At 43.5% G+C, this 24,652-nt stretch overlaps 1 protein-coding gene across 1 annotated transcript in view; it reads right to left on the reverse strand.

Annotated features, from left to right (window-relative positions):
* Positions 1 to 16,045: 16,045 nt before the first annotated feature.
* foxa3 (forkhead box A3) overlaps positions 16,046 to 24,652 on the reverse strand; it is a 12,172-nt gene continuing 3,565 nt past the window's right edge. The window contains exons 2-3 of the mRNA XM_031863611.1: positions 19,650 to 21,736; positions 16,046 to 18,315 (exon numbers count right to left, since the gene is read on the reverse strand). Of these exons, the coding sequence (XP_031719471.1) occupies positions 17,005 to 18,315; positions 19,650 to 19,721 (1,383 nt within the window). The 5' untranslated portion in view covers positions 19,722 to 21,736 and the 3' untranslated portion in view covers positions 16,046 to 17,004. The remainder of the gene's footprint in view (positions 18,316 to 19,649; positions 21,737 to 24,652) is intronic.

Consider the following 24,652-nt stretch of genomic DNA (forward strand, 5'->3'; position numbering starts at 1 on the left):
CTGGTGGCCGTAATGAACAAGTGGCACACAGGAGACAGTAACAGAAAAGGAGAGAGGGTCCAGGGAGGGAGAGAAATTCCCCCGTGCCATGGCCTAAGAGCCGCTGGACGGGCGGCGTTCTCTCCGGCCCATGAAAGGTGTGATTGTCCCACAGCTTCCCCGAGCCAGGAAAGTTCCCCCGGCGGCGGTCGGCGGCCCCTCTATCTGCCAGGAACGCAGGGCCGCGGAGAGCAATGCAGCACCGGTTATGTCAGATACCGCGGAGGTGGAGGGATGGGTTGTGACAAAAAGCTTCTTTTCAATGTGTGCTATAAATACTTTAGAGAAACACACACGCACTTTTAGGGGACACAGGACACACACAGGAGGACAGCGGGGCCCTAAACGAGGCTGTCGGCCTGGAGCGTCTGAATGAAGAGAAGGGCAGCTCTCAATGTGTTTATTTTGACAAGAGGGAGCGAGAGTGGAAGGGGGAGGTGTGGGGGAGGGAGGGGACACAGAGGGAGAAAGAAGTGGGGAGATGAGAGAAAGAGACGGAAAAGTCCGAAGTGTTTCAGGCTCGGACATTCCTTCTTCACTTTCAAAAACAAAGTTTCAGTCGAGTTTGAAAAGAAAGCACCAGCCATGTCTTACAGTCATTTCTTTTTCTTTAGGGGGGATTTCAATGCAAATATACAAATATTTTGACCTGGAGCGACGAGGAACATAAAGTCTGAGTCCTACAGTTTACTCTGCGTCTAGCTCAATGACTAAGGTGGCTTATGGGTGTGGTGACGGAAAGACGGGACAATAAAGATGGCTCCAGGCCACTGAACTATTCAAATACACTGCAGGATGGCCCAAGGGCTAACTGAACCTACCCGGCTGTCAAGGATGCTGATGCATGACTACACCAGCCTACTGATGCTTAACAAATTAGTTAACAGTTATTCTCCATTTTTTTGAAAAAATGTAGATTTTTAGATATTTATTGAACGGATCATCATGTCACTTCAGCGCATTTTCTTGATTTAAAGATGTAGACATTTCTGATGCTATAATGTGTAAATGTATCGCTTGAGTCAGTGGAGCGGTTGTGCGTTAGCTATGGCTGTTTAAATTATAAATTTGTGACCTGCCATTACACCACCTTTCTCAGTTCAGACAGGGTATCATTTGTAAAGATGTTGTTTAATGTCTAAGTTTTTGCGTGGCTAGAAGTTAGAAATGTTGAATATTGAACTGTTTTACATAGTCGTTTGACTAGTACAAAAGAAAATGGCGATCGTTGTAAGTTGTTATGGCGACAACCACTTGAGTGACGCTGTAAAGAAAGCGGACGCATCTCCGGAGACGGATAGCCAGCTAGCTAGCTAGGTAACTAGCTTGTCCTTCTCCAGAGCGTTGGGGAAAGAGGCAGAGACCATTGGCCGCCATCTTGCTGTTCGGCTCATTTTCTGTAACCAGTGCAGCATTAAAGCATGGTGGAATTAGCAAGCTAGCTAACTAGCCAGCTATCAACTAGTTAGCTAGCTAATTTGCTGATCCCACAGTACGTAAATACTACACTAGATACTGAAAATGAGGCAAACAAAGTTGTAACTTACCTGGCGACAGCAGTGTGCTTTCCTACGACAACAGTGACGTGACAAGTGTGTGATTGAAGCATTAATATGTTCAAATTTACTTATTTACTCTCTACGCTTTGTAACGTCGTTACTGCAAAACCGCAACTTGCCGTGAATCTGTGTAGTTTTTATGGAAGTTAGTTATTTGGAGTTGATACATAGAAGACACTGTCTTCAAGGAATAAAAGCTGGGTCGAAATTTGCCAAGTGGCTCACTATATTCACTTTCTGACATTTAATGTCCAGATGCGTCAAAATTCCAACACTGATAGCTAAAATTTGGTTTTAAATTATTTCTTTCTGTTGTAGCAATCATCCACGACTATAAGCGATAATCAAATTTAAAGTTTGAAGAACACAAACATCCTCAGCCATTATTTAATAAAAGTTTAACACCCCAAAACTCAGCTAATCTGCTTCATCAGAATGGTAGCGTTGGAGCAGATTTGATTGACAGTGCTGGCAACATCAGCAAACAACCCCACAACTGTCCCATTCAAAATCAAAAGTTGTTCAATCCTGATTGGTGCCCAAACTGTGTGACATCTTTTCAACACAAAAAGAGAAATGTGTTGTAACTTTGGCAGAAAATAGTGTCTTCATATACGACTCTGTCTTTGATACGAACAAACTGGTGAGAAAATACATTTTCGAGGCCCTTCAAGGAAATGTTAAGACGTGAGACCAGCATGTTGAATTGCCAGTTAAATTACATTTAGTTTAAAATACCACAGTGCAGTGGTTCAACTGTGATAGAATTACTTTATGTCACAATTTTTGCTTTACCACACCTGTCAGTAATGACACAAAATAATGATGATTCATCAGCATGTAAAATATCAACGTAGTGCCCGTTGTTATGTCATATATAAGAATAGTGAAAGCGTGAATGAGGGGGGCGATATCAGACACAGCTTAGGAATATGTGCTCATTTTTTTATCCACTCATACGCCAACAAGTTCCATTTTTCAGGCTGCACTCGATCCAAAAGGTGCTGTCTCTTACTTACACTAACTACCGTGCTGAAAACTAATCGCTGTCAGTGATTATCAAAGAATCATCATAGCCCTGATTCATTTCTACCGTGTCCGCGGCCGCCGCGTGTTTTTCAGCCTGTGCTGTGAAAATAAGTGGAGCTTGTCTACCTGAGCGTGAGAGGCTGTCAGGCTCTCCTCAAGGAGCTCCGTTCAGTTGCACACACTCCAACACACACACACACACACACACACACACACACGGGTCTGGAGCCGGCAGACATAGTAGCATTCATTCATCCTCTGGCAGCGACCACACCACCCCCCACCACCACCACCACTGGCCTTCAATCCCCCTGTGCTTTTTTTCGCCCAGGCACCACCCTCCTCCTCTTCGTTACCCCCCCTCTTCAGACCACGTCCATTTTGGGCTTTGGGAAGGTAGGAAAACAGTCTGACAGATGGATACATCCACAACACAACTCGGCCCCATTAAAGACACCGGCGTGCGCCAAAACCGTGTTAGCTTGTGTCCACCGGCGATCTGTCTCCACAGTCCTGCTTTGTTTTTCTCTGGGTTTTCAGTGGAAAGGACACACCGCTGCCCTTCACACAACAGTGCTGAAGACGAGATTTGTGTTTTGGGGCATCATCTCTCTGGATCTTGAGGCGACCTTGAGCCAGACACTTCCTTTTCCAGCACTGGTTCAGCTCCCTGAGGATCGCACACTAACATACTGCATACTACATACTCAATCAGAATGTATTTTATTGGAACACAGTTTACAGTTTTGTGTGTTCCATTTCACTAGAACCAAGGCACCCTGCCAGCAACTCTCACATTTCTAAATAAGCGTTTATATATGCTTTCAAGCTATATTTTAGTGGCAATTGCCAGTGACAAATTATTGTCTTATGATTTTAGAGACTCCCGAAATTTTGCATTTGAGGTTTTCAGTCTCAATTGTCAGTCAAGGGGCCTCGGACCCCCTGAGTCCCATCGTATTTCGCACACTGATTGTGGGGCAGTTGAGTATGCGCAGTGAGCTCATACAACGATATTTTTGCTGAAATATTATATTTCGTGCGTACACAAAACCCACTGTGCATTGTTTACACACTACCTACTCAATTTTACGTCATATACTCAGTATGAATAGTAGGTTGGTTTGTGATTTCGAACATTATTGAAGCATCACATGGAGAGTCAAGTCCAGGTGTGTAGTAAACCCATATGAACCTTGCACTCTAAGTGTGGTTACTACTCTATGTTCCCAGTGGCAGCTTTTCTTTTCATAAAACCAGCTCAGGAGCCGGTTCAGGTAACACGTGGGCTCTTCCACAGAGACAACAGAAAAACAGTGAAGTGGGCAATTCTTCTCCCGTCTCTCGTGTGTGGGTGTTAACTTTAAACCCCCTCCGATCACCGTGGCAGCACAATGAGGTGGCTGGAGGGCCACTAATGCGCCCCAGCTGGGTGCCGCGCTACACTCTCAGTGGATGTGTGTGTTGCTGTTAATTGGTCCTGGCCGGGGAGGAAGAGAGGGCTCTGATTGGAGGCGGTGGAAAAACAAATGCGCCTCAGTAACATGTCGGTGAAAAGTGAGAGGGACCTTCAGATTCCTCTGTGACATTTTAATCTGTATCACTTTGCGGGTCAGCTGATGATTTGCTAGGAAGAGCCCTGGAAAGAACTTAATTATAAGGGATAATACTGTAAATACAGTGATCAGATAACTTCCAATTGATCAATCAGTGCTATTCGTCAGTGCTCAAAATATCAACTGAACATGCAAACATGTGACAATTGTCTTTCGGCAATCGTACAATTCAAATAATAAATTGAAAAACAATTACTTGGGTTTTAATTGAACAGGGCCTTGAGGAAATGACTCGGAACATTATAAAAATGCATATTAACTAAAGTAAATCCAGAAAAAAAATCCTTTGTCACAGTTTCCCTATAATTCCATTGTGAACAGATAATGGAACCACAAATTGAAGCTCACCTTTTTCTGTCGTCACGCGAGAAAAAAACCCAAAAAACTTTCTTCTATCTAAACTAGTTGAAAACCATGTGCATACTGTACATAAGTGACATTTTTTTTAAGGATTTATACCACCGACATATTTGAATTCATTCTTTGAAAAAATAAACAGAGTGCTTAAAGATCCCGCCCACCATCTGACCTAACCACAGACGGTTGTCTCTATTTGTCTTGGCTCACTCTCAGTTTGATGTTGACAAAGCTGTGCGGTAGATTTCCTCATGACATCCAACTGCATGGACTCCAAAAGAGTCATAAAGGTGAGTTGTCCCACCCCTACAGGTGAAAGTATCAGCTGCCAATCAGACAGCTCACGCTCAGACAAAACCCTGAGAGGAGCTCTCACCTCCCGAATCACCTGCACACCTGTGTGCCTCCTGTCGACAGGTGCAAAGGCCCTGCACACCTGTGTAGATGCTTTACATTGTCGTTTGCACGTTTTAAGTGTCCCGCAAACTGGATTAGTTTGCGTTACATTATCAATGTCATTTTCTACATCTCGAAGTGCTTATTCTTTACAACTTTTTGCGGTTGAAGCACATTGAGGGAGGAAAGAATCCTTCACTTCCCACATTTGCCTTGACAGCACTACGACCCGCGGCCACAGCTGTTATATTGTCCCCACTTACATGTGTGTGTGTGTGTCCAGCTGAACACACAAACAGCTAATGAACTCTAAGTACCTGGCTGCAGTTGTCACGGTGGTGTGACCGTCCCAGTGCCTTCAGTCAAAGGCTTGATTTGAGTTCATTCTGGTCTGGAGCAGTGATCGGGAGAGAACAGTTTCCAAAAAGAAGATTTTGAAATTGTAAAATAAAATTAGGTTTTTTGATCTTGTTTCCGTTTTTATGATCATAGAGCATTGCATAAAACGTTCATGGAGCAGGCTTCTCATTTTCTGGATGAAATGAGTATGTTGACGGCTGCAGATCATATCAGCTGCAGCTACTTGACCCTTCGCTAACTCCCGCCCCTCGAACGCAGACTGGCCAATCATAGTGTAGCATCGTTCAACAACTCTCCTGCTCTGATCCTTAGACTCTCATGCAAGGGTTTTAGATTTTCTCCATTTTCAGTCTGGTTTAGTGGATTTGGAGGTTGTCATGGTTAAACACTGTAATGGTGAGACTCGTTAGGAGTATATTTCTAAAACGTTAGGTTTCTATGTAAGAAAAGCTTGTGGCGCTAACATTAGCATAGTATTATTACAAGTATTTATGGGTGTCAAAAACCTTGGAACTCCATTTGAGCTCGACTTTAGTCAAATATGAATAATATAATGACACATGCGACTATATAGCCACATATAAAGATACATCACTATTTAATTATTCAATTATTTAAAAAAATTGTTTTCGACTTACGAGGTTTCCGCCCGACAGCAACGACATGCTGGTAAGCATCCCTTCCTAGCAGGAAACCGGTAATGGATGGGGTCCCTTTAACATGCACACCTCTGATGGCATGAGTGTGTCTGTGTTGTCATATTTGTGTTTGTGTACACTGTTATGCACCTGTATACTGTATGATGTGTAAGTTAATGTGTTTTACTGATGTGTGTGTGTGGGTGTGTTTTACCTGTCTTGTGTTGACCTAAATCTGATTACACTCTCACATTGTGGGGACTTGCCTTCCTTTTGGGGACATACATCATTGTATTTTAAAGTGAAGACTTGGTGTAAGGTTAGGTCAAGATTAGGTTTGGGTTAGGTTAAGGTTAGACTGGTAGCGGTTATAGTTTGGGTTAGGGGTAAGTCAACGTAATGTCCCCACAAGTTGGGAAAACTGATGCGTGTGTGTGTGGGTTGTATCTGTAACTGAAAAGTCATATTTTTCTCCCTTCCGTCTGTTGAAGGCAAGCTGCGCTGCCAGCCTCTGGGTCCTGCAGTCCATCAGTTCCTGCGCTTCTCGACTGTATGATACACAGATGAAAAGTCACTCAAAGCAAATATGCTATTCAGCTGGTAGAATATTAAACAATCAGAGATTTTCTGCGCTGTAAACAAAGATTAATCCTCTGATTCGCAGCAAATATTTGCAGCAAATAATCAGTGTCGTGAGGATATTTGTCAAGTCATGGCCGTCCTCCTCACCAATCTGCTGCTTCCTCGCAGATCAAGTCGAGCCAAGTTTTATTTATATTTGGTTTAGTTGAGCAGATAAACGCCTATTTCTGTAAATGCTGTGTCAATTTTGGGAATCATAAAATGTTGCCCCGTAGCATCATCAGAGGAGCATTTGAGCTGCTTTTGGACCCAAAATCTTTTTAACTTTGTTATTTTGTTGATTGATTTATAAAGGACTCTGAATGTTGTGTGCATCATAAACATTTTTTATTTTAATTAAGCCAAAAAAAAGCTATTGAATTTGTTCCAAACCTCAGACTTGCCCTCCTGATGCTTGTTTCTTCTTCTGTTCTTCGGAATCTGTTTTTACAAACCAAGGCAAACTGGCAAACTCTCATTTTTTACACAACTTGTGCTCTGACATGTGGATAAAACCAACAAACATTAAAAAAACTGAACAAATAAAATGACATCTGACTCGAGGGTGAAATCCGACTTGTTTCAAGCTGAGAATTCTCAGCCGGTCGGCACGGAACCTCCACTGTAAAGTCCAGTTTGGATGTCGGAGCGGAGCCAGACACAACACAGCGGTCTGACACATCGCTCCATCACATCCTGTCATTTGGCAAAGGGTGGACACCTCGTCTTTATCCATCTCCGAGATGGAGACAAACAGCCTCCGACATGCTCAGTGTGTCTTTATGCCTCTTATATGTGTGTGTGCATGTGTGTGGGTCCTAATGTCTGTGATTTACAAGGCAGCGGACAGTAGTGGCTGTCATGTCAATTCAAGTAGTGTTGTCTTAAAGTCTAGCCAGTAGCTCTCACACACACACCCTTTCGCTGTGTGTTTGACCCGACACATGCTCTCCAGATGTTGGCGAACATTCCTGAAGGTCTCATCACACTTGTGGACATTTTATGTCTCCTCGCACCGTCCTGACACTGTCACAGCTCAGTTCTTGGTTTGTTCAAATTGAAAGCAGCTATGGAGAGAGAGGGCGTCCACTGAAACGCGGGCCAGTAACTCTTCTTTTCTTTGTCTGAAAGCATGACATTTGTGGCTAGCTGGGGGTTAATCAAACGCTCCCACACTGCCGCCAGCTGTCACAAAGTTCAGGCCCGGCATTATCATGCGTTTCAGGTGATCCGATCACAAGTGGACAGCTCAGGTGTGAGTGCACCCAAGATTCATCGAGGATGCACTGAGATACGATCGCTCAGACCAAATTCAGAGTTGGACTGGGCCTCATGTGGCCGCATTCTTTTAGCAGTGTGTAGGCGAATGTGCGTCCACATTGACGGACCGCAACTGACGTGTGTGTGTGTGCATAGGTGTCGCGATAATGATGCTCTTCCACTTTTTTCTCCGCGTAAGATTATTCCAAGTTGAGGGGGTTTAAGGTGTGTTGATTGATTCACGGCGTCAACTCGTATATTGAAGCATTGCTCGTGGGCACCTCGGCAGTGTAATTGTCGAGTGCCCTTGTAACAGATGTTATGGGGCAGTCTGCCAGTACTAATGGGTTTCCAACACAGCCGGTGTATTAACCTTGGATTCTTATCACCTGAGGCTAACCCTGTGAGCAGACACTGCACCAAAACAATGTAATACACAACTTTTATTTTGAAATCCGCAGCGCTACAAAGTGGACCTGACAAACCTGGCAGGTGCTCTTGTGTGTAATCATAACAGAGACAATGTTACTCGCACAAATTAAGATAAGGTAAGGGGGAAACTTTATTGACACTTGAAGGGGAACTGTGCAAACAGACGCAGGATGCAGCGAAGACAAATCCGAAATGATGACGAAAAAAATAAAACAGGAAGAAGGAAAACATTTTGCAAATGCACAGTTTACTTAGTTATTTGAGTTGGATCAGGAATTTGTGGATCAAGGAAAGAGCATCATCTCAGCCAGTGAGACAGGGATTAGGACCAGCCACCTTTTTAGAAACCTGCTCTTCTGACTTTTAGCCTGCTGTTTGACTGTCTTTTTTTCTGCCATGATTGTCCCTGAGTCGCTGGACCTGTTTTGATCGATACTGTGTGTGTGCCCCCCCATCAGGTTAAATGCAATCAGCCGCCTCCTCTGTGTTAGTCTCTCAGGCCAGCGTTTTTTATCTCGGGCCTCTTTGCAACACCCACGGCCGACGGTGCAAAGTCCAACAGCTTATCTGTGCCTCTGCTGGCCAGTGGCGCTCAGTCTGTCTGTCTGTCTGAATGACATGCTAACTGACTGTCTCTCTGCCTTTTTTACTAGCTGCTGCTCTACTTGTGTCCCTGCCTTTTAAATCCATCCACAGCTTTTTGCCCATGTGACTGTCTGTGCGCACTCAAAACAATTTCACCGTAAAATAACTGGCTGGAGAGTATTTTACTGTTATTTTACAGTGCAGCTACTGTCATTTATTTTAACAGTATTTTATTGTATATTGTATTACAGTATGTGATAGTAGAATAACTGGGTTTTACGGTAATGTTACAGTATACGTCAACATGTTTCTGTTTATTTACAAAGGGTAATAAAATCTTCAACTTTGGTATTTAATTTCAACAAAAACAACTAAAAAGTAAAAAAAACAGGAGAATTCACATTCAATACAATATTGCTGAAGTGTATTACTTATCCTCATTCATTTATACAGATAACTTTGTAAGACAAATAATATTTGTGTTAGAGACACTTTTTCATGTCCCTACTCCCTTTTGAAAATCATCGTTTGATTCAACGATGCTAATTTTCTCAATTAATTGTTTCCCTTACGAAAAGAAAAAAAATAAGTAAAAAATGTCTGACTTTGAACGAATCATGTTAATATATTACATAAAGCAGATTAAAAACTGCAAATGCTCACATTCGAGAGGCTGGACTTACAAATGATTTCAAATTGTCAAGTCGTCACATTTAACTTGTGCATTTTCTGAAAAACTTCCACATCATGTTGGAACATAGAAGTATATTTGTTGTGAGATCAGGCCCTCTGACTGTCTGACGGACTTATGAACTGTCTCTTTTTCTTTGTCGTCGTCTTTATGATCTGCTCATTGTCTGCCTGACTGCCCGTTTACAGCTTTGGGTCTTTCTGACTGTCTGTCTGCCTGGTTAACCACCAAATTGCCTCCCTGTTTATTAGCGACTGCTCTTTCTGACTCTCTTAAGTGCAGCATTTTCTATGAAAAAAAACCTCAAACATTCTATGGCATCATCGTTAATCTGACACTTTGTTATGTTTTTTTGTAATATGATTTCATTCTTAAGATCTTTTGAGCTAAATGTGACTCATTACAACCAAATACCCAAATATCTCAGTGTCTACTAAGACTTCCTATATGAATAACAGACTTTCCTTCCAAATGCAAATTTGCTGTGAGATCACTTGTCAAAAAGTGGAGAGTATAGCCTGAACTGTAAGTGCTCCCTTCTCTCTCTCTCTTTCTCTTTCTCTCTCCCTCCCTTCATTCCCTCCCTCTCCTCAGGCAATAACAAGTGCAAACAGTTCATCCACCTAACAGGATCCAGGATGCACAGCGTCGTTTGCATGGCACATCTTCAAAACACGCACCACCCTTTTCCTCTCCTTTCTTTCTTTCTTTCTTTCTTTCAGTGCGTGCTTGTATAAGCTTTTCAATCAGACACCTGTTAAATAGAACACTGCTGCACATTGAAACACACACATGTCACTTTGTTAATAGAGACTTTCTTGTTATTGTTTTTAGTCTACATTAGTGCACGATTAGTTTCTGGAATATCTGTTTGCTTAAACACAGTTGGAGTGTGTTCGGCGCAGCATTTTAAAGTATTGCAGAGTAGCTAGAATATGATTAAATGTGGGTTAAATGTAAACTATAGCAGCAGCAGGAGCAGATAATACATCTTGCTTTTTTGCGTGTAACTCTTTAATTTGAGCACAGGCGCTCTTTGTGCAGGCTCCACACTGGCTTCTGCTGTCACCAGGCCCCGAGGGCAGCTGTCATCAAGTGTTCAACACGGAGACCTGACAGACTGTTGCACCTCAGGAGACAGACATCCGTCTTACTGGGAATGACAGCAGCGTCTCCCTCGCACGGACTTGCTTTAAAAGCTTCTGTCAGACCTCGGTCGCTAATTATGCAAAACGCTACACAAACTGTCGAGTCTTCCCATGGGAAGACATACAGTTGTGTGAAAAAGTGTTTGCCCCTTCCTGATTTCTTATTTTTTTGCATGTTTGTCACACTTAAATGTTTCAGATCATCAAACAAATTTAATTATTAGACAAAGATAACACAAGTAAACACAAAATGCAGTTTTTAAATGAAGGTTTTTATTATTAAGGGGGAAAAAAAATCCAAACCTACATGGCCCTGTGTGAAAAAGTGATTGCCCCCTAAACCTAATAACTGGTTGGGCCACCCTTAGCAGCAACAACTGCAATCAAGCGTTTGCGATAACTGGCAATGAGTCTTTTACAGCGTTGTAGAGGAATTTTGGCCCACTCATCTTTGCAGAATTGTTGTAATTCAGCCACATTGGAGGGTTTTCGAGCATGAACCGCCTTTTTAAGGTCATGCCACAGCATCTCAATCGGATTCAGGTCGGGACTTTGACTAGGCCACTCCAAAGTCTTCATTTTGTTTTTCTTAAGCCATTCAGAGGTGGACTTGCTGGTGTGTTTTGGATCATTGTCCTGCTGCAGAACCCAAGTGCACTTCAGCTTGAGGTCACGAACAGATGGCCGGACATTCTCCTTCAGGATTTTTTGGTAGACAGCAGAATTCATGGTTCCATTTACCACAGCAAGTCTTCCAGGTCCTGAATCAGCAAAACAGCCCCAGACCATCACACTACCACCACCATATTTTACTGTTGGTATGATGTTCCTTTTCTGAAATGCCGTGCTACTTTTACGCCAGATGTAATGGGACATACACCTTCCAAAAAGTTCAACTTTTGTCTCGTCAGTCCACAGAGTATTTTCCCAAAAGTCTTGGGGATCATCAAGATGTTTTCTGGCAAAACTGAGACGAGCCTTTATGTTCTTTTTGCTCAGCAGTGGTTTTCGTCTTGGAACTCTGCCATGCAGGCCATTTTTGCCCGGTCTCTTTCTTATTGTGGAGTCATGAACACTGACCTTAATTGAGGCAAGTGAGGCCTGCAGTTCTTTGGATGTTGTTCTGGGGTCTTTTGTGACCTCTTGGATGAGTCGTCGCTGCGCTCTTGGGGTAATTTTGGTCGGCCGACCACTCCTGGGAAGGTTCACCACTGTTCCATGTTTTCGCCATTTGTGGATAATGGCTCTCACTGTGGTTCGCTGGAGTCCCAAAGCTTTAGAAATGGCTTTGTAACCTTTTCCAGACTGATAGATCTCAATTACTTTGTTTCTCATTTGTTCCTGAATTTCTTTGGATCGCAGCATGATGTCTAGCTTTTGAGGATCTTTTGGTCTACCTCACTTTGTCAGGCAGGTCCTATTTAAGTGATTTCTTGATTGAGAACAGGTGTGGCAGTAATCAGGCCTGGGTGTGGCTGGAGAAATTGAACTCAGCTTTCCAAAGATGTGATAAACCACAGTTAATTTGTTAAGTTTTAACAGGGGGGGGCAATCACTTTTTCACACAGGGCCATGTAGGTTTGGATTTTTTTCCCCCTTAATAATAAAAACCTTCATTTAAAAACTGCATTTTGTGTTTACTTGTGTTATCTTTGTCTAATATTTAAATTTGTTTGATGATCTGAAACATTTAAGTGTGACAAACATGCAAAAAAATAAGAAATCAGGAAGGGGGCAAACACTTTTTCACACAACTGTAGATAAGATCTTATCTATGACTCTCACACCAAAACTGTGTTATGTGTCTAACCTTCCTCTGTCGTCCAATGAGCTGGCCAGAAAAAAACAACATCGCTGTAAAAATGAGTGTGTTGTTTTGGCTAATTACAAAATTAGACATGCGTGTTCCTTATAAATGTAAAAGTCAACATACAGGCTTTTTTTTCAATCCTGGGGATTACGTAAATGATTGAATACAGATTAAATACGTGAATTCACGCCGAGTTAAAGATATCGGAGGTGTTTACTGGTTGGTTTTGCTTCCATTCACCACAGCTTAGAGAACCAGTGCCAGTACTGCGGCCCAGTATCTGCAGGAATCACTTGCAATGTAACGACGCAGACCCTCGATTAACGTTTCCTTTCCCAAACCCTAATCAAGTCATTTTTGTGCCTCGACGTCACCAGACGTCACTCAAGGCGCTGTCGCCCAGCCAATGGAAAAGACGTACGTGTTGTTCTTGAGGACATGAACCGACAGCATACTTTGTCACTTCATCTTTAGAGTACACAGTGCAGTACACCACAGTACACAAGTCCACGCGTCCACCACTCTCCAGTCGTCTCTCTCCTGGACTCTCTGGTCTTCTTGTGCCGTCAGAGTCCTGCAGCAAATCTAGCCGTATGGGTTTCATGGAGAGATAGACACATTCGGGGCCAAAATGACGCGTGTCTATGTGCATGTTAGAGTTATTCATGCTGTTTTCTCCATGTTTGACTATTTCACTAGGGGTGCAATTTGTAAGTTTCATCACAATATAATGTTTTATGAATTGAACAGCAGTACGATATTTCAACCCAATCTCACAACATTTTCTATTTTTATTATCGCTGCCATGCAAGGTAACCTTTGTCCTGCGATCTTGAGCCAAATTTCCATTTTCCAAAAGCATTTTTACACCTTTAGGGTAATTTTAGACCAACTTCACGTACTTCCCATACTAGCAAAGACTGTGTTACACCTGCTACAATACGTTGATTTTAAGACTTTACGTTTATGAAAAACACAAGTGATTCTTGCACAAAACAGTCACACCATTTGTGTGCATAATACGCAAATCACAGAAACTTCTTCAGGTGAGGCAATTATGGCCATTTGTGACATCCAGACTGTTATCAGCAGCCGCTATCTATTTTTCTAAGAGTCTCGCGTTTGGAAACTGGGTCAGCTGAGGGTTAGAGATTACAACCGAGAGGTTACAAATGTAAGGGTCACACAAATTTTCTTTTTTTTCTTTCTCCCTTTTGTTGCCAGAAATCTTTCCACTCTTAACTGCTGCATTGTTGCTCCCTCGAAACCTCAAGCCACAGTATGTTATCTGTGGATAGACTCTAATCAGCTTTTTCTTCATGAGAAGCTCGGACTGAATCAGAGCGGTCACCTGATTACTGCAAGGGACGTATCTGAGTGACATTTCAGAGTCGACTAGGTTAGTCATACCTGGGGCGGCCTAGTGTGTGTGTGTGTGTGTGTGTGTGTGTTGTAGCTGTGGAGACCGTATCGGGCGGGCGCTTACCTATCTTATCAAGCCAACTGCTCTAAAGGGACTATTGTGTATGCAAGGTGACAAACTCCCTTTACATTCCCTGTCAGACTATAGACCAGTGGCCATTTCTTTAAGGTGCGTGTGGTGCTCATTTAGAGACCCACATGTTGATGATGTATCGCAAAAAAAAAAAAAGGGTGAAAAATGCTGGATTTTTCTGGAGCAGCCGGTATCGCTATGTGCTCTTTAGCATCGTGACTCACTGAAGTCAAACAGTGACACTTACTTCTTTAGCACACATATGTGCCTGCGTGTTGCTGCAGTCTATATTCTTTAAGCCTCGGGCTCGCGGTTGCTGGGCTTGACGTGACAGAGAAGAATAGGCCGCGGCAAATACGTGACGACTCTGACAAAACAGCGGAGGCTGGGGTTGAGCAGGCAGACGCGAGGCCCGGCGACAGGGCGGGAGGCCAGGGATGGGCAGCTGCAGGAACCAAGATCAATAAAGTAGCTTGTTATCGTCCTGCAGATGGAAAGAGATGGAACCATGAGCATGTCACCGTAGAACAACATATTATCATGAGCATCAATCCTGACTTATTCTCTTGATGTTATTCAGCAGGTTCCCGTACTAAAGCTGCTCTTATGCGTACAGGCAGTGATGTGCTCCATGTTTATAGTTTGAGATGAATAGAAAAGGATCTGATTGGTCCGATCAGGCACATTAAAATAAAAAATCTGCTTCTGCCCTGTTTTTGCTTCGTTGATGTCTATGTGCGGAGGGTTCAGAAGCAGGTCAGTCGTTTTCGGAGGGGTCCGGGTCTCACTGTGTGTGTGTGTGTGTGTGTGTGTGTGTGTGTGTGTGTGTCTGTGCCGCCCTCGGGGCCAATGGTCCCTGCATGTGCAGAAGTCTGCTTTGAGGCTCTCAGTGTGATCCGGCCGTGTTTAGTCTACCAGTCCGACATGTCACACACCACAGTCATTTGGTCAGGAGCTGTTTCAACAAGACGCTGCTATTCCTGCAGCAGCGCCTCACCACGCGGGTGAGGGAAATGGAGTTGCGATTGATTGATTGACGAGTCATCGAGGTCCCCGTCAGCATGACGCTATGTGATCCAGGAACCAAATTCTTTTTAGACTTTCAGAAAAAAAATTTGCTGCAATATGTTTCTGGAAAATGACAAAACCTTGCGTTCAGCGAGATTAAAATAAATATAAAAAGATTTGAATACCGGAAATGACGAAACCTTGCATTCAGTGAGATTTTTTTAAATATAATAAAAAATTTAATTTTTGATTTGAATATTTTTAAAGACTTACTTCAGTACTACTTGGAAAGTACTCGGAAACAAATTACGCTTTTGAAAAGCGTAAGCCACAGACGTCGACGCCGAATGTATCGGCGAAGCAGCTTTCAGCGTCGTCCTCGCCAACAACAAACACTTCCTGCGTTATCGCTGACGTAAAAAGAAAAAACAAACGCGCCGTTTCTCCCCACATTTTTTGCCTTTTTAATAAGAAAAATGAAACATGAATCATTTAAATCACATTTACAACCAACAGAAAACAACAACGACGACAAAAAACAACAACAATATATTATATCAGCACACTTTCAAAGTTTGAAAAGCAACGCAGCTTAAATAAAAGACAATTCTCTTTGAAACTTAAAATATGCTCCACAAAAAGGACACCGTGTGACCTGAACCTTCTGTGTCCTCTGAATAGTCCTTCAATAGATCGTCGATACATTGACCTCCTATCAGATCAGTAGTCATTTGAAGAAAAAGGCACTTTTTTTCGGAACCGCGACGGTCATTTGACACTCGCTGACATTGTTACACTGATCCCATTGAGCCGACGCATTGACATTGTGAGGGGGGGGGCGCTCCTAAGTATTGTTGTAAACGCACACACTATCAGCCCACCTGGCCATCAGGAGCTCCATAGTGCAAAGTACTGTATGTAAATCCACCCATAGTGCATCTCTCTCCCCCCCCCCCCCCACCCCCCCCCCCCCTCGCCTCCCCCCCCCCCCCCCCCCCCCCCTCCTGCTTTTAGTAACTGACTTGAGCTCCCCCACGCGTAGCATCGGCTATCTCTGATTCAAAATGTGACAGTCTGTCGAGAAAGCATCTGGTTTTAATGCTCCTGTAACAAAAAACATAAACACAACATGTTTTTTTTTTTTTGAAATAGTTTTTACCACAGTTGCTTTGCCTCGTTCCTTCCGGCTGCAGAGGATGACTTTAGTTTCCTCCGAGCTCCAGCGAGGACAAAATGGCTTCTTTTTTCCCCTTTCTTCATATCAACCAAAAAAAACAAGTACAGATTTCATCAGCTACATTTACATTGACGAATGCCTGATGTGACGGAAATGATGGACGTGGTGTGAAATGTCGTAACGCACAAAATATAAAGGTCTCCCACTGCAGTAACACCTGCCTGAAGCAGTAACCTCTCGAAACTCGCCTGGCATCCCTCCGTCTCCCGATTAGAAAAAGAAAACCTCTCACATTTGGGTTGTAACTGGTCAACAGAGCGCTATACAAGATATATTAAAATGTATTCCCTTCATAAATAAATGCAAATATTCTTATTTTTTTTCCCCCTCCCCGCATTACCTCTATTTACAATTTGTACAAAGCCAATTTCACCAAGACAGAGTCTGACTCCTGTATTGACTCACACACACACACCAGTCGGACGTCTTCATTGAAACTTTTTCAGTCCTCCGTGTAACCAACCGGTCCGCAGGTTCTTCAGAGTTGGTAAAGCAAAAACTAAAAAAACTGTCCTTTGGTCCCTCAAACACGGCAGCCATTTTAGATGCGAGTCTCTGCCGAGGCCTCTGGACGTGAGCCAGAGAGGGAGAGAAAGAGGAAGATAAAGAGAGCTGGGGTGTCCATTTTAGAAAAGGCAGGAGAAGAAAAGAAGTCTCCATCTTGGCTCGCCTTTAGAGACAGGTGTGTGTGTGTGGGGTTAGGGGCGTGGGGGGGTGTCCATATTAGGAAGCGTTGAGCACCGAGCGGCTGTACAGAGTTTGGTAGTAAGCGCCTGAGTCCATGGTGGCCGGGCCCTGGCTGTCGTAGATCTGCTTTGCCCCCACGGGAGAGCCGCTGGCGTAGCTGTTGTAGGCCATCACCTGGTCCTGGTAGGACTTGAGGTCCATCTTCTGCTCGTTGGACATGAGGTTGGTGATGGAGAAGGGGTGGTTGAAGTTGTAGTGGGGGTCCAGGGACTTGAGGGCGTCGCTCTGTAGGTCCATGTGCTGCTGCATGGCGCTGGGCAGGAGGTGGGTGCCGCCCACTAAAGACTGGGAGTGGAGGAGCGGGCTGGAGGAGGTGGCGGCCGAGAGGGACAGGGAGGACGAGACGGAGGACGGAGGCAGGGAGACGGGTGGGCTGTGGAGGTGTGAGGAGGACAGCGGAGGGCAGTCCATCGGAACCAGAGAGTTTCGGGGATGAGGCTGGTCATCCGAGGAGCCTGGGTGGGAGTTGTCCGAGTGGGCGGAGTCGGCTCCCTCCGATCCTCCCGCGGGGCTGTGGTCCTCCACCAGGTGATCGCCACCGTGGCCCCCTTTCCCCGAGCCCCCCTCCTGGTTCTTGCCCGCCTTCTTCGCTAGCTTCTCCTCGATCTTGAAGCGCTTCTGGCGCCTCAGGTAGCAGCCGTTCTCGAACATGTTGCCGGACTGCGGGTGCAGGGTCCAGTAGGAGCCCTTGCCCGGCTTGTCCGGCGAGCGCGCCACCTTCACGAAGCAGTCGTTGAAGGAGAGCGAGTGGCGGATGGAGTTCTGCCAGCGCTGCTGGTTCTCACGGTAGTAGGGGAACAGCTCCATGATCCACTGGTAGATCTCGTTCAGGGTGAGCATCTTGCTGCCGCTCTGCTGGATCGCCATGGTGATGAGGGAGATGTAGGAGTACGGTGGCTTGGCGTGGGTCAGGGAGCGCCGGTAGGGCTTCGGGGGCATCTCCTTGGGTCCTGTGCGGCTCAGGGGCGCGGTGGAGGAGTACCCTAGCTGGCTCATGGACTGGCCCATGTTCTGGTAGTGGGTCAGGGAGCCCAGGGAACCTGGAGCGGCGGGGCCCAGCTGGGTCAGAGGGCCAGAGCCGAGGGACGAGGCCACCGGGGAGAGGGACATGTGGCCGGGCCCGGAGCCCATGGAGGCCAGGGGGGAGCTGCTGAGGCTGGAGCTTGGGTACGCCATGTTCATGCCTGCAGGGGAGGCGGTGGCCGGGTTCAAGTTGATGTAGCTGTTGATGCCCATGGAGCCCATGGAGCCTAGACCTGAGTTCATGGTGCTGGCAGAGGAATACATCTGGAGGAAAAAAGGAACATCTGGTTATTCACAAAAAAAAAAACACAGTTGGCTATCATGCAGCAACAATAAATATATATCATTTTTAACATTTAGAAAACAAATATAATAAACTCTTATCTATTAAACTGGTATTGATTGAAAAGAGCGGCTAAAGTGAATGTCTAAACGGGAGGGTAAAGCGGGTTGACTCTAAAAGGGACTCCTTATCAATGCACAATGAAGCTCTCAGTGCGCGAGAGGACATGGATTTCACATGGCGATGTTAACCTGAAAAATGCGTAAAAAGCGCGTCATGGTGCCTCTCGCTTCAGACCAGACGGCCTCCTCCTCTGCTTCCACAAAAAAATACACAAGACAACTAAATCTTCACTTTTTAAGCTCAACTTTTTTGAATTTGATTATTTTCTTTTGTACGGTTTTTTTTTTGTTAAAGAGGAATAATTCCGTTTAGTATTTTGTTTTTTTGGTGAAATTTATAAAAAGCCTTTTGACGAGAGGTTAAAAGTATTTGATGAAATTCTTCGGAGGCCATAAAGGGATCGCGGCCCGCTTACTGATCTCTGGTTAAATATTATCAGACTCTTTAATTTCATCAGGTCGAGGTGAGAACTGAAGCTGCTGATGGAATTAACCCTAATTGAATTAGTGAGGGGGAGAAGAGAAAAAAGGTCTCGTAACATTTACACCTGAATCGTCGCAACACTTCAGCGGCTGCGGGGGCACAAAGGAAGAAAGTCTATTGATGAGCAAATTACTTTTTAAAAACTGTCATCGAGTAAACAACTAAGAACCGGAATATGTATAATGATATATATATATTAAGTATCAATAAATAAATTAAATACATTTATTATTGCTGTTTTTTTTAAACATTTTTCAACAATGTTATAATAATGTTACTATTGGGATTATTTCGCAAGGAGAACAATATATTTTTGATACTTGTTGGTATTATTTAAGGTATATTTCTCATGATGGTTCTTGTTACATCACTGTAAAACTATAAAGTGCGCCTTCAATTATACTTTTATTATACTCAACGTTATTTTACTTATTATGGTATTCCTACAATATTTCCCATGGGAGTTTAAGAAGTGAATGTAAAATCTGTATCTTATTCTTTTATAGTGTATCATCAAATCAGGATTACAGATGGTTTGTTTCGGACGGATTACTGCGCTAATAATATTTTGTCTTCTCTATTTCACTGCCAAGAAAGCCCTTTACATTAGACCACTCCTAACAACACCAGTAAATAAAAAGCAGTTGGTTTATTGTATTTAATGTTTTATTATTATTGCTGCTATTTCTATTAGTGAGCGTGTCTTTACCTCGCTGGCATCGCTGTAGAAAGTATTCCACTCTGGTAGATCATGTGCTTCCATCTTCACGGAGCTCAACATCCCCAACACAAGTCTTTGGAGGAGAAAGACTGATCTATGACCGGATTGTTTGAAAAAAGATCAAAAATAAATATACAATCCGTCGCAAAGTTGTTAGTTGTTGAAAAAAAAAAAGAGGAAAAAGCAGAAAGTTGTCTCCCCTTTGCCAAGAAAGAGGGAGAAAATATGTGACGTTCTGCTCCTGGGAATAGTAAAGTCAATATTTCTTATTTGTCAGTCGTCCATTGTTTCATAACCTTATTCTTGTTATGGCTCAGCAGATGTTGACTTCTTCTGGCCCGTTTTTTTTTTTTTCTCTATGTCCTCCGGGGCCCTCGGAACGCAGCGTGTGTCAGGCGGAGGTGCAGCGCGCAAATACAGTAGACTAGAGGAACCTGGAAGTCCTCCTCTTATAAGGTGCCAGCGGGTCCCGCCCCGCTCCTGACATTTGAATACCAGGAAGGGCCCCGGCAAAAAGGCCGATGTGGCCCCCTGGCGTGCTGTATATTGGCCGGCGGCTGTAACGGGGGCCACCCGGACGAACGAATGTCCAGTAATCCTTCAGTGTCTGAGTGGATTTATATACATATTTAATATATACGTTGAGCGGTGACGTGAGGTCTTAATAGTGGTAATATGCTCGTAAGTGATGTATCAAACAGGTTTGAATAAATGCGTCTGTTCTAAAAATAGATGGGAAAAAGCCCCCAAAAATGCAATCATGTCGATTCCTTTGAAGTGAAGACAAATTCAAAATATGCAGTGTTTAGGGATAAAATATGCAGTGTTTAGGGATACAATAAAAATAATTATTATTATACCACTTGATCAATATATTTAATTCGATTTTGCACAAAAAAACACAATATGTGGTCAATATGTCGAAATACGTTTATTAGAGTTGGAACTCTAATAAAGTTCTGTCTCTCTCTGTGTGTGTGTGTGTGTGTGTGTGTGTGTGTGTGTGTGTGTGTGTGTGTGTGTGGCCAGGGGTGTTACAACTCGTTAATTCTTTCGACTATCACGTCTCTGGAGATATGAACCTAGCTTTGAGTTATTTGGTTAAATAAATAAATGAAATTAATTTTTGGTCGTCAAATATAGTCATGAAAAAAAATCACGAAAGAATTTGACTAAATATTGGAATATCAATAGAAGAGATCAGACCATCAGAGATCCTATCAGAGATCCTATCAGGAGCCCCCCCCCCCCCACACACACAAATAAAACCCACCCCACAGATAAACCTTCCCACGCTGATTCAAACATTTAACTGCAACACAAGGTGGAGTAAACTCCATCAAAACGTAAAGGCACCAACAGACATTTTTTTTTTACTTTTAACGCTCGCGTGCGCAATCCGTGCATGTAAACGTGGCTCCTCGGTAAAATGTTGAGAGATGCTTTATTTTTTTCCATTTATTCTTCCAAAAGAGCCATTCGCGACCCGCCGCCACGGAGCAACACAATACATACTGTAATCCGGGTGTAAGGCCGGACTCCTGTGTTCGGAGGGGAATACACATCGGCCTCGGTGCAGACGGTGGCCCGTGAATGTCAATGCCTCTGCCTAATGGCCAGTCAATGGAGATGTAATTGATGCGCAGGCGGGAGGTCCTCGGGATTAAGAAGAAAAGATCCCGAGGAAATAATGAATGACAGGAAGGCGCGTGAGCGCGCACGAATACAGCAAAAATAAGAGTTATATCGCCATATATCTGTAAAGTGTTATGATATGATGGAGCTCTGACCCTTGCACTGATGATTATATCCCTTTAATAATCAAGCACAGTGACGGATCGTTCTTCATATTTACCACCAACGTGTTCGAGTCGTCATGTTTCAGCTCCTATAAATATACATGTCGTCAGTCAGACTCTCTGCGCGGCCATCACCTGTAAAGACTCGGCGATTATCGCCTGTTTGCAAAGCGCTGTCAGGTCGATTAACCCGTGGAGCGAGCGTAACACCTCGGCGTCTGTAATGATGTAATTAAGCCTGACAGATGTGGGCCTCTCCCATCTGGACGGTGATACCTGCAGCAGTTGTAGATAAAGAAGAAGGATTAAAACTGTGCCCTCCAGCTTGTGATCATAATAATAAAAGGGAACAATACAATACAATTGTACAATACAACAAATGTTGAGATCAAATGTATGTATTTTCATGAGAATAAATAATATAATTCACTACAATTGGACGTCAGTTTAGGCTGTAGATTTGGGTGGTGATCCACATCTTGGATATTAGCAATTTTACTTATTTTATCTATAATTTTGTTGCCTTCAGGTGCCATTGGGAAATAAATCTGAAATATTCAATTTCCAACTCGGCATCACATTCATTTTGCTCTGGAAAAACAAACAGCTGGATTCTAACGGTTTGAGTGGATTTCCAGCAGCTCCGCTGGACGCCATCTGCACTGATTTCCACTGAATCTATAGAGAGTAGCTTATTTCTTCAGGTGGACGCTCTTGGAACCTCATTCATTTATTTCAACCCTGGTTGGGCTTAATGCTCCTTCAAGGCCCCCAACACACATTTCGCCATCCCATCTCCTCTCCTTGCGGGCCGATTCTCATCCCAATGGGCCCTCCATCGGCCATTAACACCTCTATAATTGGTTTAACAATAGCCGACACTAATGGAGGAAACGGCACATCGGCCTACGTGGAGCACTGCGGCAGGACGGTGAGGGGAGGGGGGGGGGGGGGGTAATCAAACGCCCCCTCGTCCCTGATGACAGTTCATCACTTTTTCTTACATCCGTTTCTCAGGCGGACTGAGGTCAAACACCTAACAGCGCCATCTCGTGGCCACTAGAGGAGAGTTCCTGTTAAACTGAGTCCAAAACTACAAAGCAAACTCAATTAAATGAGAGTCCCTTCACATATGAGTGCTTAAACATAAAGATTCTGAACAACTTTTTATTCCACAGTACAATGTTAAATACCCAAACAAGATAAAGTCAAATCTAACTGTTAGAATCATGGAACCAGATAAGGTGGCAGATATGACATGTTGTTGCATCTTTATTATTATCATAAATCCCACACACTTGGGAGGTACATGCTCCTTATTTAGTCAGGTGTGTGTGTGCCTTTTCCAAATCATGTCCAATCAGCTGAATTGACCGCAGGTGTGTTACAATCAAGATGTCGAAACGTCTCAAAGACGATCGAAGGGTCTGAGCGCTCGCGTCAATGTTTTTGCTTTGTCATTTCTGAATGTTTGTATGTATCAGCAGTGTGCACTCATCCAGGCAAAGATACTCAGGTGCAAGACAAACCAAGGAGGGCTGCACACTGTTTTACTTTGTAAAGGAAATGTTTTCGCTCTGTAAAGATCTTCTTGTGTGAACGAGAAAAAAAATTAATTCTTGTAGCGGCAGGAATCAGCTGAAATCATTATCACCTGCTGGTCAGCCAACAGGAGAAAATGAAACGCCACAAGATGGCGATCACAGTAGAAAGTAGAAACAGCAGGAAACTAAATACACAGGACACAATGTTAAATATGTCAGAGACTGAAAATTACAAACACGTGGAGGTCATTTGATGTCTTTTACATTTAGAGACCAAGAAGACTTCTATACAAAAGTTAACAGGGAGGCAATCACACAACTCCCATCTAATCAGGTATCTGTACTCATAGGATGATGGTGTGTGTGGGAGAGAATACACACCATATCATTGAGGGGGCGCATCTATATCACACCCCAACAGCTATTTGATTACTACCGTTCTTATCAAATGAGCATGTGTTTTTCAGGTTGTGTTGTATTTAATGTTTGTTCCCCCCCCCCTGGATATCCTGGTGGTTCTATTTTCTGGAGCGCTGTGATCAACATCATTTCTTTTCCTTCCTGTTTGCCGACCAACAGGTGATTATGATTTGATTGCTGCCTCTAAAAGAAATGCCTGTTTTTCTCTTTCACAAGACTGAAACGCTGCTTTACTGGGAGAAAAAGATAGAAATAAAGTATTCATTTAGAGCCCAACAGTGTGGGGAATTATTGTGTACCATGTAGTGCATGAAGCATGAAGAAAATTACATTTATTTTGACTAAAAAATCAGTGGCAAAACATGTAATTTCCTGTGTTTTAACTGAAATGTCCTGAATCAATCTGTGCTTTGGTCCTGTGGGAACAGCTGCTGTCTACGGAGCCATGATGCCGACCAATGTGTGGTTAGACCAGCTAGAAATACAACATGACACAATATCGATCATCATGTTGGAAGAGTACACTTAGCTGGATGAGAAACAAGATGTTACTCTGGATTCATTAAGCAATATTCAGAAGACAGGGGAGTGTCTAAAAAAATCATTGCATAATCATCATTATACATGAAATCAGAAAGTAACCAGACTTGTTTTCCACAAACAAAGGCATTTAACATGATTTAATCTCAGTGGTTAAACTCAAGAAGCAGAAAAAAACCCTCCAAATAAACAAGCAGACGCTTACATCCCATTTAGTTCTGGTTTCTATTTTGTACATGATGCTGCAATAACCCTAAAAAGGTGACGCATGGATGAAAAGAAGAGGCGATGCGAGGAGGGGCCTCGTATCGACACGATGAGCCGGCTGTACAAAGACTCGGGATGAAAGCAGAAGCCATCTGCTGGCGACTGAGGGGAAACTGTTTCAGGTGAATCATTGAATGGACAATAAAAAGTACAAAAAAAAAAAAAAAGAAGCCATGCGCTCCTGATTCCCCTGAGGTTCCCAGACACACAGACGGTAAACGTTTTAAAAAGGCACTTAACGAGGGAATTGCATGATGTGTCAGTGCATATTAAACTGAAAGTCCACTTCTTCAAAGACATTTCTCTACAACAGACCTGATCTGTGGGATATTATCTCAATATATAAGGGACATGTACGTACATATATACATATGTACGTACACATATACATATGTACGTACATATATACGTACACATATAC

The sequence above is a fragment of the Anarrhichthys ocellatus genome, unplaced genomic scaffold (assembly GCF_004355925.1).
Source record: "Anarrhichthys ocellatus isolate YVR2014 unplaced genomic scaffold, GSC_Weel_1.0 scaffold29, whole genome shotgun sequence".
NCBI lineage: Eukaryota > Metazoa > Chordata > Actinopteri > Perciformes > Anarhichadidae > Anarrhichthys > Anarrhichthys ocellatus.